Source organism: Manis pentadactyla, chromosome 6, assembly GCF_030020395.1.
Source record: "Manis pentadactyla isolate mManPen7 chromosome 6, mManPen7.hap1, whole genome shotgun sequence".
Classification (NCBI taxonomy): Eukaryota; Metazoa; Chordata; class Mammalia; order Pholidota; family Manidae; genus Manis; species Manis pentadactyla.
This window is the reverse complement of record NC_080024.1, coordinates 123,200,283-123,218,078: the sequence shown is the minus strand read 5'-3', so window position 1 is coordinate 123,218,078 and position 17,796 is coordinate 123,200,283. Positions and strand designations below refer to the sequence as shown.

Here is a 17,796-nt window from a genome sequence, read left to right as displayed (position 1 = left end):
GCTTTGGCTATTCGGGGTCTTTGGTGGTTCCATATGAATTTTTGAATTATTTGTTCCAGTTCATTGAAGAATGTTGCTGGTAGTTTCATAGGGATTGCATCAAATCTGTATATTGCTTTGGGCAGGATGGCCATTTTGACGATATTAATTCTTCCTAGCCATGAGCATGGGATGCGTTTCCATCTGTTAGTGTCCCCTTTAATTTCTCTTAAGAGTGACTTGTAGTTTTCAGAGTATAAGTCTTTCACTTCTTTGGTTAGGTTTATTCCTAGGTATTTTATTCTTTTTGATGCAATTGTGAATGGAGTTGTTTTCCTGATTTCTCTTTCTGTTGGTTCATTGTTGGTATATAGGAAAGCCACAGATTTCTGTGTGTTGATTTTGTATCCTGCAACTTTGCTGTATTCCGATATCAGTTCTAGTAGTTCTGGGGTGGAGTCTTTAGGGTTTTTTATGTACAGTATCATGTCATCTGCAAATAGTGACAGTTTGACTTCTTCTTTGCCAATCTGGATTCCTTGTATTTTTTTGTTTTGTCTGATTGCCATGGCTAGGACCTCTAGTACAATGTTAAATAACAGTGGGGAGAGTGGGCATCCCTGTCTAGTTCCCGATCTCAGCGGAAATGCTTTCAGCTTCTCGCTATTCAATATAATGTTGGCTGTGGGTTTATCATAGATGGCCTTTATTATGTTGAGGTACTTGCCCTCTATTCCCATTTTGCTGAGAGTTTTTATCATGAATGGATGTTGAACTTTGTCAAATGCTTTTTCAGCATCTATGGAGATGATCATGTGGTTTTTGTCTTTCTTTTTGTTGATGTGGTGGATGATATTGATGGACTTTCGAATGTTGTGCCATCCTTGTATCCCTGGGATGAATCCCACTTGGTCATGGTGTACGATGGTTTTGATGTATTTTTGAATTCGGTTTGCTAAAATTTTGTTGAGTATTTTTGCGTCTACGTTCATCAGGGATATTGGTCTGTAGTTTTCTTTTTTGGTGGGGTCTTTGCCTGGTTTTGGTATTAGGGTGATGTTAGCTTCATAGAATGACTTTGGGAGTATCCCCTCCTCTTCTATTTCTTGGAAAACTTTAAGGAGAATGGGTATTATGTCTTCCCTGTATGTCTGATAAAATTCCGAGGTAAATCCATCTGGCCCGGGGGTTTTGTTCTTTGGTAGTTTTTTGATTACCGCTTCAATTTCGTTGCTGGTAATTGGTCTGTTTTGATTTTCTGTTTCTTTTTGGGTCAGTCTTGGAAGGTTGTATTTTTCTAGGAAGTTGTCCATTTCTCCTAGGTTTCCCAGCTTGTTAGCATATAGGTTTTCATAGTAGTCTCTAATAATTCTTTGTATTTCTGCGGGATCTGTTGTGATTTTTCCTTTCTCATTTCTGATACTGTTGATTTGTGTTGACTCTCTTTTCCTCTTAGTAAGTCTGGCTAGAGGCTTATCTATTTTGTTTATTTTCTCGAAGAACCAGCTCTTGGTTTCATTGATTTTTGCTATTGTTTTATTCTTCTCAATTTTATTTATTTCTTCTCTGGTCTTTATTATGTCCCTCCTTCTGCTGACCTTAGGCCTCATTTGTTCTTCTTTTTCCAATTTTGATAGTTGTGACATTAGACCGTTCATTTGGGATTGCTCTTCCTTTTTTAAATATGCTTGGAGTGCTATATACTTTCCTCTTAAGACTGCTTTTGCTGTGTCCCACAGAAGTTGGGGCTTAGTGTTGTTGTTGTCATTTGTTTCCATATATTGCTGGATCTCCATTTTGATTTGGTCATTGATCCATTGATTATTTAGGAGCGTGTTGTTTAGCCTCCATGTGTTTGTGAGCCTTTTTGCTTTCTTTGAACAGTTTATTTCTAGTTTAATGCCTTTGTGGTCTGAAAAGTTGGTTGGTAGGATTTCAATCTTTTGGAATTTACTGAGGCTCTTTTTGTGTCCTAGTATGTGGTCTATTCTGGAGAATGTTCCATGTGCACTTGAGAAGAACGTGTATCCTGTTTCTTTTGGATGTAGAGTTCTGTAGATGTCTATTAGGTCCATCTGTTCTAGTGTGTTGTTCAGTGCCTCTGTGTCCTTACTTATTTTCTGTCTGGTGGATCTGTCCTTTGGAGTCAGTGGTGTGTTGAAGTCTCCTAGAATGAATGCATTGCATTCTATTTCCTCCTTTAGTTCTGTTAATATTTGTTTCAGGTATGTTGGTGCTCCTGTATTGGGTGCATATATATTTATAATGGTTATATCCTCTTGATGGACTGAGCCCTTTATCATTATGTAATGTCCTTCTTTGTCTTTTGTTACTTTCTTTATTTTGAAGTCTGTTTTGTCTGATACCGGAATTGCAACACCTGCTTTCTTCTCTCTGTTGTTTGCTTGAAATATCTTTTTCCATCCCTTGACTTTAAGTCTGTGCACGTCTTTGGGTTTGAGGTGAGTCTCTTGTAAGCAGCATATGGATGGATCTTGCTTTTTTATCCATTCTATTACTCTGTGTCTTTTGATTGGTGCATTCAGTCCATTTACATTTAGGGTGATTATTGAAAGGTATGAATTTATTGCCATTGCAGGCTTTAAGTTTGTGGTTACCAAAGGTTTAGGGTTAGCTTCTTTACTGTCTTACTGTCTAACTTAACTCGCTTATTGAGCTATTATAAACACAATCTGATGATTCTTTATTTCTCTCCCTTCTTATTCCTCCTCCTCCCTTCTTCATATGTTGGGTGTTTTGTTGTGTGCTCTTTTTAGGAGTGCTCCCATCTAGAGCAGTCCCTGTAGGATGCCCTGTAGAGGTGGTTTGTGGGAGGCAAATTCCCTCAACTTTTGCTTGTCTGGGAATTGTTTAATCCCTCCTTCGTATTTAAATGATATTCGTGCTGGATACAGTAGTCTTGGTTCGAGGCCCTTCTGTTTCATTGCATTAAGTATATCATGCCATTCTCTTCTGGCCTGTAGGGTTTCTGTTGAGAAGTCTGATGATAGCCTGATGGGTTTTCCTTTGTAGGTAACCTTTTTTTTCTCTCTGGCTGCTTGTAATACTTTTTCCTTGTCTTTGATCTTTGCCATTTTAATTATTATGTGTCTTGGTGTTGCCCTCCTTGGATCCCTTGTCATGGTCAGCTATGAATATTATACAACATCACTCAGAATTATGTAAACCTATATCCACATGGCAACAGCTAACCAAAGAACACAGCTGTATTAGTTTTTGCTTTCACTGAAAATAGAACAACCAGCTCATGTAAGGGCAGTTTGAAAATTATCCCAAGACAGGAAATTTACAGAAATAACCAAAAGCATATGAAAACGGGAGCAAATTTAGAGGGAAGGGTGGAAGGACTGCAAAGTATGGAAGATACAGGATCTGGATTACTGAGAGGCAAGAATGTGGCAATTTTATAAAGGAAGAACACAGTAGAAATGAGGAAAAAACTGAAAAGAAATGTAGATATACCAGTCATTTCTTGCAACTATAAAATCTACCCACCTGATTATTCTCTATTTCCCAGTTGATCACTTGGTTATCAGATCCTCCAGAAACTAATTCAGTAGAAGCAGCTGAAAAAAATTATATCTCAGTATTTTTATTTTTTACCCACCTATTTTGAAAAATTTCAAAGCTATAATAAAGAATTAAGAAAACTCCTATCCCTTTACCTAGATTCACCATTAACATTTTGCCATATTTGCCTAATATCTTGCTCTCTTTATATTTATATATGTACCAGGCCCCTTTTTGTTTTCCACAGATTATTTAAAAATAAATTGCAGACATTAGAACCTCTGACCCTCACTTTACTATTTATCTCCTAAGAACTGGACACATACCCATTCATTCCCACAACAAAATTATTCCATTCAAAAATTTTAACACTGATAGAGTATTATTATATAATATCTTGTCCATATCAAAATTTCCCCAAATTATCCCATTAATGTTTCATAATTTTTTCAAATTCAGAATCTAAGGACCACACATTACACATTTAGTCATCCCATCTTTTTAGTGTCCTTTAATCTAGAACAGTTTCCCAGTCCCCTTTTTAACTGACAATGAGAGTTCCAGTCAGTTTTTTTACAGATTATTCCTCAATCTGGATTTCTTTGGTTGTTTCCTCATGTAAAATTCAAGCTAAACATTTTTGGGAGGAATAACATATTTAAGACATTACAGTCAGCTGCTGCTCTCATGTATATGACATATTTTTGAGATCAAATATTTCAAAGTAGCTCTTTTAAACATCCACAACTCTTGTTGATAACAGCAGAAAAAGGAGTAATGACCAAAAATGGGGGAAATAGTCTAATTTTGGTTTTGATTTTTATTGCTTTTTATTGACCCAATGTGACTAATCCTGCATTATCAACTGAAATCATTTGTCAAACTTTTTTTTAATGTCACAGATAAAATCATAGGCAAAGTCTCACTAATTCAGGAAATCTACACATGTACCTGGCTCAAAATGCTCTCAATGTTTGTGAATTGAGTGAATAAAATTAATTCAGAGTCCATAAGAATACCACAGTAGATACAGTTAAGACGTGAGGAAATTCTACAGGATTTTGGAAGCACCATCTATAAACAATGTTAATTAAAATATTTGGAGTCACAGAAACTTAGGAATAAAAGAGACCTGGAGATAATCTAGGCCAGCAATTTTCAAATTTTTTGGTTTGCTTTCATGCTCTTAAAGTTTTTGGAGGATCCCAATGAGCTTTTGCTTATATGGACTATATATATCAATATTAATGAAATATTAATGACATTAAAAATTAAAACAGAAATTTGAAGAATACTTTTTAGTTTACTTAAAAATAATGATGAACCCCACTATGTTAACATAAATAACAATTTTTATGGGGGAGTAGGACCCCATATTTTACAAAACAAAAAATTAATGAGAGGCACTGTTTTATATTTCTGCAGATTTCTTTAATATCTGACTTTATTAGAATAGACCTGGTTTTTCATATCTGTTTCTCTATTTAATGTTGTGATATCATACATCATGTAGCTTGTGGAAAACACCACTGTATACATGTGAAAGAATGAGAATGAAAACTGAATCACTTCATAATAAGTATTATTCTGAAAATAATTTTTGAAGTTACAGATGTTCCGAACATCTAAGAGGCCCCTAATCCAGTCCAAGCCTTTACTTTCCAGACATTACTAAGACGCAAACTGGAGTCAACAGAGATGCAATGTCCTGCCTAAAAAAGTAATATCTTGTCTGTTGGATAAAGAGAGCTAACAGCCAAATCTTTGAATCCCAGCCTGGACCCCAATACAGGCCCTGCTTACAAGTTTTCAATCAAAAGCCGTGCTCAATGGCAAGGGTCTGGCCAGAGTCAGGGGCTACCTCTTCCTGCATCCTAAGCACACCTATGTTATCCATGCTTCAATTTCTATGAAGTATAAGTATAGTCAGATATTTCATGGGGTATATATCATTTTTCTTATTTTCCAACTGCATAATATCAGATAAGCTAATGCTAAATTAAGAGAAGTGATGAAAGAAAAATGACTAATCAAACTATACCAGTTTAATACTTACAACCATCCTGTTTACAAATCCACTGTATGCAATTGACTCGAGCAGTGTGCCCATTCAGGTTGGCAATAACGACTCTTTTCTTTGGAAAAGAAAACTCCAGTTAGCAAATTAGAATTTATCCTACAGAGAAATTAATAAACTAATAAAAATCAGATTTCTGTGTTTTTGAGGCTAATATAAAGTTCAGAATTACTTTAAAGACAGAATCAACTTCCTTAATTCATGAACTTTAAACAGTGGCTTAACTCATCCATTCACTCTAATTTATTCCTGCCTTTACCACCACTCCACATTCCCAGTGTCCTGTGCTCTCATCACAGTGAGCTCTCAGGTCTTTATCTGCCTAGCTCCTGCTTACCCTGCCCCTGTCCTTCTCATCTGGGGAGCCTGTCTTGACACCCCAGGCTACACAAGGAAACTCTTCCATGAGCTCCTAGAGGTCTCAGGGCCTTCTTCCACTATGCTTGCTCCAAATTGAGTTTTGTTGACAAAAAAACCCTTCAACAGAGAATTCCTGATTAATGAATACAAATTCATTACTCATTTTGCATGTCATTGCTGATCTGGTGTTGGGTTCTTCAGCCTTAAGGACCAAAGGTCATCAGAGCACAACTACTAAGGTGCTAGACACAAATCCCTTCAGGGTCTATAGCCAGGTTCCCAAAAGATCCTCAGACTGCTGCTTTCATCAACATCACTCCATACTTGGGCTTCCTTTACTTCATCTATTGTCGAAGACATTAATAGTGCCTTCCTCTTCACACCCCCTTGTCTATTTATTGCCAACAGCACTGGCTTTGTGTCTGCTTATAAGCCAACTGGAATTCTCATTACTGAGAAAAAGGTATATTAATATACAGAGGTAAACTAATATATTTCACACAAGGGAGGAGATGGGGAAACAATTTACAGTATTTCATTGTCTCTCTTCCTAGACTGAGAATTCTTCCATGGGCAGGAGTTATTAGCCATTATCTTTGTGTCACCACCACTTAGTCTAGGATTATTCCCTAGAAGATCCTAAAAAACATACTAAATGAACATCATCCCCAAAACTTTTAGCATCTGACATGCTCTTATTCCCATATTTAAGTAAATCCCAAACAGTGAATATTTAACAAAATACTTCCTAGATTTGATATACTTCTTTTTTGATGTGTTAAAATCCCCTACCATAGCCACCAGGCTACCATTAAAAATAAAAATGTGATGGAAGACATGTGCACAAATCCATTAAACAGCTACAGAACAACAAACTTCTACAGCTGAGTCAGTCATTGGTTGATGGCCACTGTAAGGTTTGCCTTTGGTTTTATGGGCTTTCCATTGCCACTTAAAGAGTATGTAGCAAATAAAAGAAGCAAAAATTGGGAAGAGGCAAGCACGCTCAAGATACAGAAAATTATTACAATTTCAAATGTAAATTTCATATGTAAACTAGAATATGCAAAGGCTGTGAGAAAAATTGAATTTTTAATCAAATTAAAAAAGAAGTGTAAGAAATATATATATAGGATCTGAAAAGACACTTCTCCAAAGAAGAAATATGGCCAACAGGCAGATGAAAAGATGCTCCACATCATACTTATCATAGAAATGCAAATTAACACCACAATGAGATACCACCTCACACCAGTTAGGATGGCCAACATCCAAAAGACAACAACAAATGCTGGCAAGGATGCAGGGAAAGGGGAACCCTCCTACACTGTTGGTAGGAATGTAAATTAGTCTAACCATTGTGGAAAGCAATACAGAAGTTCCCCAAAAAACAAGAAATAGAAATACCATTTGACCCAGAAATTCCACTCCTAGGAATTAACATAAAGAAAACAAAATCCCTGATTCTGTTTGCACCTCTATGTTTATCACAGTATCATGTACAACAGCCAAGATATTGGAAGCAACCTAAGTGTCCCTCCGTAGATGAATGGATAAAGACGTGGAACACATAGAGAGAGAGATTAAAGATGGTGGCGGGAGAGTTGAAACAGAGGCCTCCTCCCAAAACAACATATAATATGAAAATATGATTAATACAACTAATCCTGAAACAGCAACAGGATAGAAGGCTGTGCCAGACTCCAACCCCTGGAGAAAAGAACAGACCCCACGGAACAGGGTAACGTACTAAAGCCGGATCTGGCAGGACACAAACCCTCTCCCCACCCCAGCTCACAGGCGGGAGGATGAGAAATGGAAGGTGGAGGAAGTGGAGGCCTAGGACTACTGAACACCCCAGCCCTGCAGATCTGCTCTGGGAGCACAAACTTACATTGCATGGTGCTCTGGAGATTACTGGGGTTGGAAAGCTAAAACAGGCAGAATACCTGGAGAGACTGAGATTCCAGCCACTTTTGGAAAACAGGGATGCACATCTGACTGCTCTGGGACAAAACAAAGGCAGGCAGTCTGGGAGACTTCCTAACAACGAGAGGGCTGTTAAAGGGGTAACGAATGCACAGAGATTACAGCTCATGAAAAAGGACAGGTGGACAAAATTGTCTAGGCACACTCTGCATAGCAAGTTGAGAACATTCAGGAGCTTGAGTCACTCCATCCCCCTGGCTGTCTAAGCAGCTCCAGTGCACCCCACCATGACAAGCAGCCTGCTGTGCCTTCCTCTCAGCCAGCCCACAGTTGCTCGCAAACAGGCATCAGGCCAGCCAAAGGAAAGCCCCGCCTATGGCAACTACAAATGCGAAGCGGAGAGGCTTACACCTGTGTGCCCAGCTCCCTGGTTCTGGCAGTGGAGACACGTATAGCAGCCAGGAAGCAGGAAACAGCTCTTTCCTGCCTCAAAGCACCAACGCCGCTCCCCTGTCACCCCTGAAATTGCTCCAGGGGCTGAGTAGCTCCAGAGAGTAGAGCTTCTGAGCAATAGAGGGCACCACATACAAATATGAAACATCAAAGGAACCTGGTTCAAACCAAAATCCAACAAACACCAGAAAAATGGTCAGTTGAAACAGAACTCATCAACCTTCCTGAAAGAGATTACAAAATAAAAATCATACAGATACTCATGGAAAAACAGAAAAATTTTCTAGAACTCAGGGAAGAATTCCAGACGGAGATTAACTCATTACGGAATACAGTATCAGAAATGAAACATACAATGGATGGATTTAAAAGTAATTAGGTATAGTGGAGGAGATGGTAAATGGAACAGAAATTAGAGAAGAGGAATACAAAGAAGCTGATATACAGAGAGCAAAAAGGATCCCTAGGAATGAAAGAATATTGAGAGAACTGTGGGACCAGTCCAAACAGAACAGTATTTGCATTATAGGGGTACTAGAAGAAGAAGAGAGAGAAAAAGGGATAGAAAGTATATTTGAGGATATAATTGCTGAAAACTTCCTAACGGAGATAGTTTCTCAGGCCATGGAGGTGCAAAGATCTCCCAACACAAGACACCCAAGGAAGATAACAACAAGACATATAAAATTAAAATGGCAAAGATCTAGGATAAGGACAAACTTTTAAAAGCAGCCAGAGAGAGAAAAAAGACCACATGCAAAGGAAAACCCATAAGGCTATCATCAGACTTCTCAACAGAAACCATACAGGCCAGAAGGGAGTGGCATGATATATTTAATGTAATGAAGCAGAAGGGCCTCCAACCAAGAATACTCTATCCGGGAAAAAACCATTTAAATTTGAAGGAGGGATTAAACAATTTCCAGATAAGCAAAAGCTGAGACAATTATCTCCCACAAACCATCTCTATAGTATATTTTGGAGGAAATACTATAGATGGAAGTGTCCCTAAGGCTAAATAGCTGCCACCAGAGGAAATAAAACCACAGTAAAGAAAATAGAGTTATTTACCAAGCAGATGCAAAATCAACTACCCCAAAAGTCAGTCAGGAGATAAAGAAAGAGTACAGAATATGATACCTAATATATAAAGAATGGAGGAGGAAGAAAAAGGAGGAAAAAAAAAAAAAGAACCTTTAGAACCATTGCTAACCACAAATCTAAAGCCTGCAATGGCAATAGGTACATAACTATCGATAATCACACTAAATGTAAATGGTCTCAATGCACTAATCAAAAGACATAGAGTCACTGAATGGACAAAAAAACAAGACCCATCTATTGCTGCCTACAAGAGACTCACTTCACACCCAGAGAAATATACAGACTAAAAGTGAAGAAATGGAAAAAGATATTTCATGAAACTAATACAGAGAAAAAAGCAGGAGTTGCAGTACTTGTATCAGACAAAATAGACTTCAAAACAAAGAAAGTCACAACAGACAATGAAGGACATTACATAATGATAAAGGGGTCAGACCAACAAGAGGATATAACCATAATAAATATCTATGCACCCAACACAGGAGCACCTACATATGTGAAACAAATACTAACAGAACTGAAGGGTGAAATAGAATGCAATGCATTCACTTTAGGAGACTTCAACACCCCATTCACTCCAAAGGACAGATCAGGTAGACAGAAAATAAGTAAGGAGACAGCACTGCAAACATTAGAAAAGATGGAGCTAATGGACATCTACAAAACACTCTACCAAAAAGCAGCAGGATACACATTCTTCTCAAGTGCACATGGAACATTTTCAAGAATAGATCATATATTAGGCCACAAAAAGAGCCACAGTAAATTCAAAAAGATTGAAATTGTACCAACCAGTTTCTCAGACCACAAAGGTACAAAACTAGAAATAAATTACACAAAGAAAACAAAAAAGCCAATGAACACATGGAGGCTTTACAACATGCTCCTAAACAACTAATTGATCAATGGCCAAATAAAAACAGAGATCAAGCAATATATGGAGACAAATGACAACTATAATTCAACACTGCAAAACCTGTGGGACACAGCAAAGGCCATGCTAAGAGGGAAGTATATTGCAATACAGGTCTACCTCTGGAAAGAAGAACGGTTCCATTTGAACAGTCTAAACTCACAATTAACAAAACTAGTAAAAGAAGAGCAAATGAGGCACAAAGTCAGTAGAAGGAGGTACACAATAAAGATGAGAGCAGAAATAAATGAAATCAAGAAGGATAAAACAAAGAAAGAATCAATGAAAGCAGGAGAAGGTTCTTTGAGAAAATAAAATAAATAAACCCCTAGCCAAACTTCTCAAGAAAAAAAGAGTCTACACACATAAACAGCATCAGAAATACAGAAATACAAAGAATTATGAGAGAATACTTTGAAAAATTATATGCTAACAAACTAGATAACCTAGAAGAAACGGACAACTTTCTAGAAAAATACAACCATCCAAGGCTGGCCAAGGAAGAAAATAGACAATCTGAACAGACCAATCACCAGCAACGAAATTGAATTGGTAATCAAAAAACTACCTAAGAACAAAATCCCTCAACTACATGGTTTCACTGCTACATTTTATCAAACATTTAAAGAAGACCTAATACCCATCCTCCTTAAAGTTTTCCAAAGAGTAGAAGAGGAGGGAATACTTCCAAACTCATTCTATGAAGCCAGCATCATTTTAATACCAAAACCAGGCAAAGACACCACAAAGAAAGAAAATTACAGACCAACATCCCTGATGAACATAGATGCAAAAATACTTAACAAAATATTAACAAACCGAATTCAAAAATACATAAAAAAATCATCCATCATGATCAAGTAGGATTTATTCCAGGGATGCAAGGATGGTACAACATTTGATAATCCATCAACATCATCCACCACATCAACAAAAAGAACAGAAACCATATGATCACCTCCATAGATGCTGAAAAAGCATTTGACAAAATTCAACATCCATTCATGATAAAAACTCTCAACAAAATGGGTATAGAGGGCAAGTACCTCAACATAAGGGTCATGTATGACAAACCCACAGCCAACATCATACTTAACAGTGAGAAGCTGACAGCTTTTCCTTTAAGATCGGGAACAAGACAAGGATGCCCACTCTCCGCACATTTATTCAACATAGTTCTGGAGGTCCTAGCCATGGCAGTCAGACAACAGAAAGAAATAAAAGGCATTCAGATTGGTAAAGAGGATGTTAAACTATCACTGTTTGCAGATGACATGATATTTGTACATAGAAATCCCTAAAGAATCCACTCCAAAACTACCAGATCTAGTATTTGAATTCAGCAAAGCTGCAGGATACAAAATTAATACACAGAAATCTGTTGCATTCCTATACTCTAATGATGAACTAGCAGAAAGAGAAATCAGGAAAACAATTCCATTCACAATTGCATCAAAAAGAATAAAATACCTAGGAATAAACCTTACCAAGGAGGTGAAAGACCTATATCCTGAAAACTACAAGACACCATGAGAGAAATTAAAGAAGATACCAGTAAATGTAAATACATCCCATGCTCACGGGTAGGAAGAATATTGTCAAAAGAGCCATCCTGCCTAAAGCATTTACAGATTAAATGCCATCCATAACAAAATATCAACAGCATTCTTCAACGAACTAGAGCAAATAGTTCTAAAATTCATATGGAACCACAAAAGACCCTGAATAGCCACAGCAGTCCTGAGAAAGAAGAAGAAAGCTGGGAGGATTACGCTCCCCAACTTGAAGCTCTACTACAAAGCCACAGTAATCAAGACAATTTGTTCTGCTATAAGAACAGACCCACCGACCAATCAAACAGACTAGAAAACCCAGATATAAACCCAAGCATATATGGTCAATTAATATATGATAAAGGAGCCATGGATATACAATGGGGAAATGACAGCCTCTTCAACAACTGGTGTTGGCAAAACTGGACAGGTACATATGAGAATGAAACTGGATTATTGTCTAACCCCATACACAAAAATAAACTCGAAATGGACCAGCAACCTGAATGTAAGTCATGAAACCATAAAACTCTTAGAAGACAACATAGGCAAAAATCTCCTGAATATAAACATGAGCAACTTTTTCCTGATTGCATCTGTTCTGTCGAGGGCAACAAGGAAAAATTAACAAATGGGACTACGTCATGCTAAAAAGCTTCTGTACAACAAAGGACACCGTCAGCAGAACAAAAAGGCATCCTACAGTATGGGAGAATATATCTGTAAATGACATATCCGACACGGGGTTAACATCCAAAATATATAAAGAACTCACACGCCTCAACAACCAAAAAGCAAATAACCCAGTTAAAAAATGGGCAGAAGATATGAACAGACAATTCTCCAAAGAAGAAATTTAGACGGCCAACAGGCACATGAAATGATGCTCCACATCCCTAATTATCAGGGAAATGCAAATTAAAACGACAATGAAATATCACCTCACAGCAGTAAGGATGGCCAGCATTGAAAAGAGTAAGAACAACAAATGCTGGCAAAAATGTGGAGAAAGGGAACCCACCTACACTTCTGTTGGGAATGTATATTAGTTCAACCACTGTGGAAAGCAATATGGAGGTGCCTCAAAAAACTAAATATAGAAATACCATTTGACCCGGGACTTCCACTCCTAGGAATTTACCCAAAGAATACAACTTCTCAGATTCAAAAAGACATATGCACCCCTATGTTTATTGTAGCACTATTTACAATAGCCAAGATATGGAAGCAAACTAAGTGTCCATCAGTAGATGAATGGATAAAGATGATGTATATACACAATGGATTACTATTCAGTCATAAGAAAGAAACAAATCCTACCATTTGCAACAACATGGAAGGAGCTGGAGGGTATTATGCTCAGTGAAATAAGCCAGGCAGGGAAAGGCAAGTAGCAAATGATTTCCCACAAATCATTTGTGGAATATAACAACAAAGCAAAACTGAATGTTCAAAACAACAGCAGACTCACAAACTCCAAGAAGGGACTAGCGGTTTCCAAAGGGGATGGGTGAGGAGAGAGGGATAAGGGGATTGAGGGGTATTATGATTAGCACACGTAATGTAGGGGGCTCACAGGGAAAGGCAGTATAGCACAGAGAAGGCAAGGAATAATTCTATAGCATCTTACTATTCAGATGGACAGTGAGTGCAATGGGGTGTGTGGGGGGAGTTGATAATATGGGTGAATGTTGAAACCACAGTGTTGCTCATATGAAACCTTCATAAGATTTTATACTAATGAAACCTTAATTAAAAAACAAAAACAAAAAAAAGAAATACATATAGGTATTTCCTGCACTGCATTTTAATTTCCAGCACTTTAGTTTTTACACTGAGGCTCCTTTTAAGAAGCAACACTAACTGTACTGTCCAAAAGTAGCAAGTGGGAATGGGCTCATAATGAATTCTGGGAAGTATGCAAACACTAGTCACAAATTTGGTAGGGAAAGGGGCAAGAAAATAATCAACTGACTAGGTGAAGTTCAGGAAATGTAAGTCTTTCCTTATATCTAATGCTTAGGATCCCCATCCCCTTGTGGCCTTTACCCCAACGGCACTTTCTTTAAAATGTCCATTCCCAAAGCTAAATCACAAGTATTTCTTTGAAATACTACAAAAGTTTATTAAATAACGGTGGGAAATATAAATATGAGGTAACATCTGTGTGATAATGCCCCTAATCCATACCTAAATTGCAAATCTTTTAAAACCGAAACTGATTCTTTAACAAATACTAGTTTCCATGGAAGGCCTCAGAAAAGGTAGTCTTCATTCGGGTTTCTACGTGTTGCTAAGAGGCCACAAGCAGGACATGGTGACAGCTGGCTGGCGCAGCGCGTGAGGCGGCGCGGGGCGAGGTCGGCGCGACCCCGAGACATTCCTCACCCAGACACCCCGCCCCAAGTGGACCCAGCCTACTTGTTTTGCAGCAAAGTCTCCACTCGGCTCGGAGCGCACCCTGCAGATTCAGCCCCAGAATCATACCGGGTCGAACGTGCGCGCACTCTCTTACCTGAGGGTCATAGAGCACTACGGAACAGGACGTGCCGAAGGCCAGAAGTCCTCCGGGCCCGGAGTTCCAGCTCAGGGCTCCCCGTACCCGGTTAGGGCAGCAAAACACGTGGGAAGTCTCCAGCGCGGGTGCCACCATGATGCTGGCTGGCGAGCGGCCGAGACTTCGGTGCTCACTTCCGCCCTCAGAGCGGAACTACTCTCTCGGCCGCCTCTCCCGCCGGCTTTATCCGCTCAGCGATTCAGAGGCGACCGCAGGCGGGGCGAAGGGTGGACGGGTACCGCCACTTGCCCTGAACCTAGTGGTCCTCGGGGCCTGGCCGCCGCTACCAGCGCTTGTCTTCTGGGCCGTGGCCCAGCGCACAAGCATGGGCTCTGTCCCAGGAGAGAAGACCCGAGCGGAGTAGGTCGGGACTTCCAGAAAGACCCGGAGTTCGTGTGCCGGGGCGGTGTTAGGAACGTCCGGTTGCCCCCCACGGCCAGGCTCTCAGCAGCGGAGGGAGCTGGCCCGGGGGCCGGAGGGCTTTGGCGAGCGAGGCGGAGGGGCTCGAGGAAAGGAGCCCCAACTGGCCCCGGCGCTCACAGCCTGGTTTGCCCGCACTTCCGCCCCGTCCGACTCCTGGGGTCTCGGCGAACCGGTGGACACGAGGATCCGCCTGCCAGGGACAGGGCTCCGGGCCGCACTGCGCATGCCCTGCAGTCAGGGCCGGCGGACGCTGTGGTTCCCGGCGGCTCGCAGCGCGCAGCGGTAATTAGTAATTGTGCTCTGGCTACCGAGAGGCGAGGGCGCCGTGGGGGCGCGGCTTCCCGGTGGCTACACCGCTGTACCCCGGGCCGAGGGGCGGCCGGGCAGATGAGTCTGCGGCTTGTCTGAGGTTTCTCAGAGAAGCACGAGTCCGTTCCGAGCCCTCCGGACTGCTCCTGGGGAACGGGACCTGCACGCGGCGCCGTGCTGCGGGGCAGCGAGGCCGCGGAGAGGGAGTTCGCGGGCTGTGGAGGCCGGACTTCCCAGTTTGGGGTGCAGAGATGGGCTTCTGAGTGCAGCCGACGACTTTCTGAGGAAGCTGTCCGTCCTGTTCATCTCATATTCTTAAAAGGTAGTTATGTTTTTAAAATTCCTTAGAAGCAGCTTCTGCCCATTTTCCCGTTTTCTCCAGGCCCTTATTCTTCGGCTTTTCCCCTCCCAACACACACCGACTAGGCAGGGAAGGAGATATGCCGGAGAGTCCGTGACCGCCCTAGGCATTCTTGGAGGAGAAAGGCATAGAACTGCTCCCTGAGCCATCCGTTTGTAGTGTCCCCACCCTCCTGGCTCCTTGCCTCTCTCCTACGAATGCTTTCTTAACAGTTGTCTTTTGCTTATTAACTGAATTCCTGAAACTTAAGGCTCCGAAGATGATTCTTTCAAGAGTCTCTCTAGCCCTGTGCTAGTAATAATTTACATTTTCCACTGCTCCCAGTATAAGCATCCGCTGTGCAAGCAACATATGGCAGTTTATGGAGTACCACGTATATTCGTTCATATGGTATCCTCAGTTATGCTGTGAAATAGGTATTATCAGCTTTTCCTGGTGCAAGAAAAAAGCAGCTGTAAGTGGTGGAGCTAGGTCGCCCCACGCCCTTTCTCGCGCTGGAGAATCGACCTCTGCGTCTTTCCCTGGGTAGAGGCAAATGAATTTGGTCAGGATCACCGTCCATCCTTGTTGCTGGACATCTGTGGGATCCTGAGATGTAATTCTATCGCTTATCTGCACTATACCTTCATATGATTAACTAACTGCACTCTGCTTTTCAACTCAATTTGTAACTCGGAGCACAGCCTTTGGTTCCAAACACTATTGTACGGATGAGTGATAATCTATGTAAAATTTTCGCTGTTTTATAACAACAAAAGAACAATGCAGTTTTTTATGAAGTTCAGTTTACTTAATAAATTATTATTATGCAGTCATTCAAGAGAATGAGATCTGTATGTACCAACATGGAAAGATGTTACTTGTGTGGTTAAAGTACACATCTGCTTAAGTATGCACAGAAAATATCCTGATAGGGATACACAAGAAACTGGCAGAAACCTTTGAGGAGTGAGAATGGGGGAAAGAAGCTGTAAATTGACTAGTATATAGTTTTAAAAGTTTCTAATGTGAATTATTCTGAGATTATAATTTCTAGTTTTTGATGTTAAAATATTATCTTATGAAATGTTGATGATGATGGTGGAAGTAGATGGTTTTTGTTTTGAGTTACTGTTTTCTACATAATAAATTGCCAGTATGGCTGTGGCCACCCTGATCTATTCTCTGAATTACTATCGCTTTAACGGTGCTAACTAGAGTCTTAGCACTCACCTGTTCACCAGTTTCCCATGTTTTAGCAATGTAAGGGTAGAGCCTAGGACTCTAGTTCTCTGTATTTTCACAGCACCTAACTACACTGATCACACTAAATGATGCTCTGTAAACCTTGATTATCTAATCAGACATCAATTTTCAGCATGAGATATCTTAATTCAGTTGTTTTACAAGTGAAGACAATTTTTTTTCTGTCTTCTCTAGGAAATTGCAATGGCAAGGAATTTATCTGTAATCTTGATCTTGACCTTCACCCTGTCAGTCGCAAATCCTCTTCACGAACTAGAACCAGCAACTGTTTTCCCTCAGACCACTGAGAAAATTATTCCAAATTGGGAACCTGGCATTAATTTTGACTTGGCAGCTACCACACAGCGACATCATCTACAGCAGCTTTTCCATCGCTATGGAGAAAATAATTCCTTGTCAGTTGAAGGGTTCAGAAAATTGCTTCAGAATATAGGCATAGATAAGATTAAAAGGATCCACATGCACCATGACCACGAGCATCACTCTGACCATGATCATCACTCTCACCGTAATCGTGTTGTTTCCAGTAAAAGTAATCGGAAAGCTCTTTGCCCAGACCATGAGTCTGATAGTGCTGGCAAAGATCCCAGAAACAGCCAGGGAAAAGGATCTCACCGATCAAAACATGCCAATGGTAGAAGGAATGTTTTAATCAAGGATGGTGTTGCTGCTAGTGAAGTGACCTCAACTGTGTATAACACTGTCTCTGAAGGAAATCACCTTCTAGAGACAATGGAAACTCCAAAACCTGGAAAACTTCTCCCCAAAGATGTGAGCAGTTCCACTTCACCCAGTATTACAGAAAAAAGCCAGGAGAATCGGCTGGCTAGTAGGAAAATGAATGAATCTGTGAGTGATCCCAGAAAAGGCTTCATGTATTCCAGAAACACAAATGAAAACTCTCAGGAGGTGAGATGAGTGCTGTTCATTATTTTAATCAGCTTGACTGCCTGCCTGTCATTGCCATTCTCTCTCTAGTTGTAGGAATTTAAAGTAAAAATA

The 17,796-nt window shown here is 40.1% G+C and overlaps 2 protein-coding genes across 4 annotated transcripts in view; one reads left to right on the top strand and one right to left on the bottom strand.

The window, feature by feature from the left end:
• The window catches only part of ELP2 (elongator acetyltransferase complex subunit 2), an 83,390-nt gene extending 68,675 nt beyond the window's left edge, over positions 1 to 14,715 (bottom strand). The window contains exons 1-3 of one of the 2 annotated variants that reach the window (XM_036885059.2): positions 14,415 to 14,715; positions 5,567 to 5,645; positions 3,496 to 3,566 (exon numbers count right to left, since the gene is read on the bottom strand). In XM_036885059.2, coding sequence (XP_036740954.2) covers positions 3,496 to 3,566; positions 5,567 to 5,645; positions 14,415 to 14,552 — 288 coding nt within the window. In that variant the 5' untranslated portion in view covers positions 14,553 to 14,715. The remainder of the gene's footprint in view (positions 1 to 3,495; positions 3,567 to 5,566; positions 5,646 to 14,414) is intronic. The other variant, XM_036885061.2, reaches the window with a different exon arrangement.
• The window catches only part of SLC39A6 (solute carrier family 39 member 6), a 120,990-nt gene that overhangs the window by 78,689 nt on the left and 24,505 nt on the right, over positions 1 to 17,796 (top strand). The window contains exons 1-2 of one of the 2 annotated variants that reach the window (XM_036885065.2): positions 14,927 to 15,510; positions 16,969 to 17,703. In XM_036885065.2, coding sequence (XP_036740960.1) covers positions 16,978 to 17,703 — 726 coding nt within the window. In that variant the 5' untranslated portion in view covers positions 14,927 to 15,510; positions 16,969 to 16,977. Of the gene's footprint in view, positions 1 to 14,926; positions 15,511 to 16,968; positions 17,704 to 17,796 lie in introns of those variants that run through there. The other variant, XM_057504122.1, reaches the window with a different exon arrangement.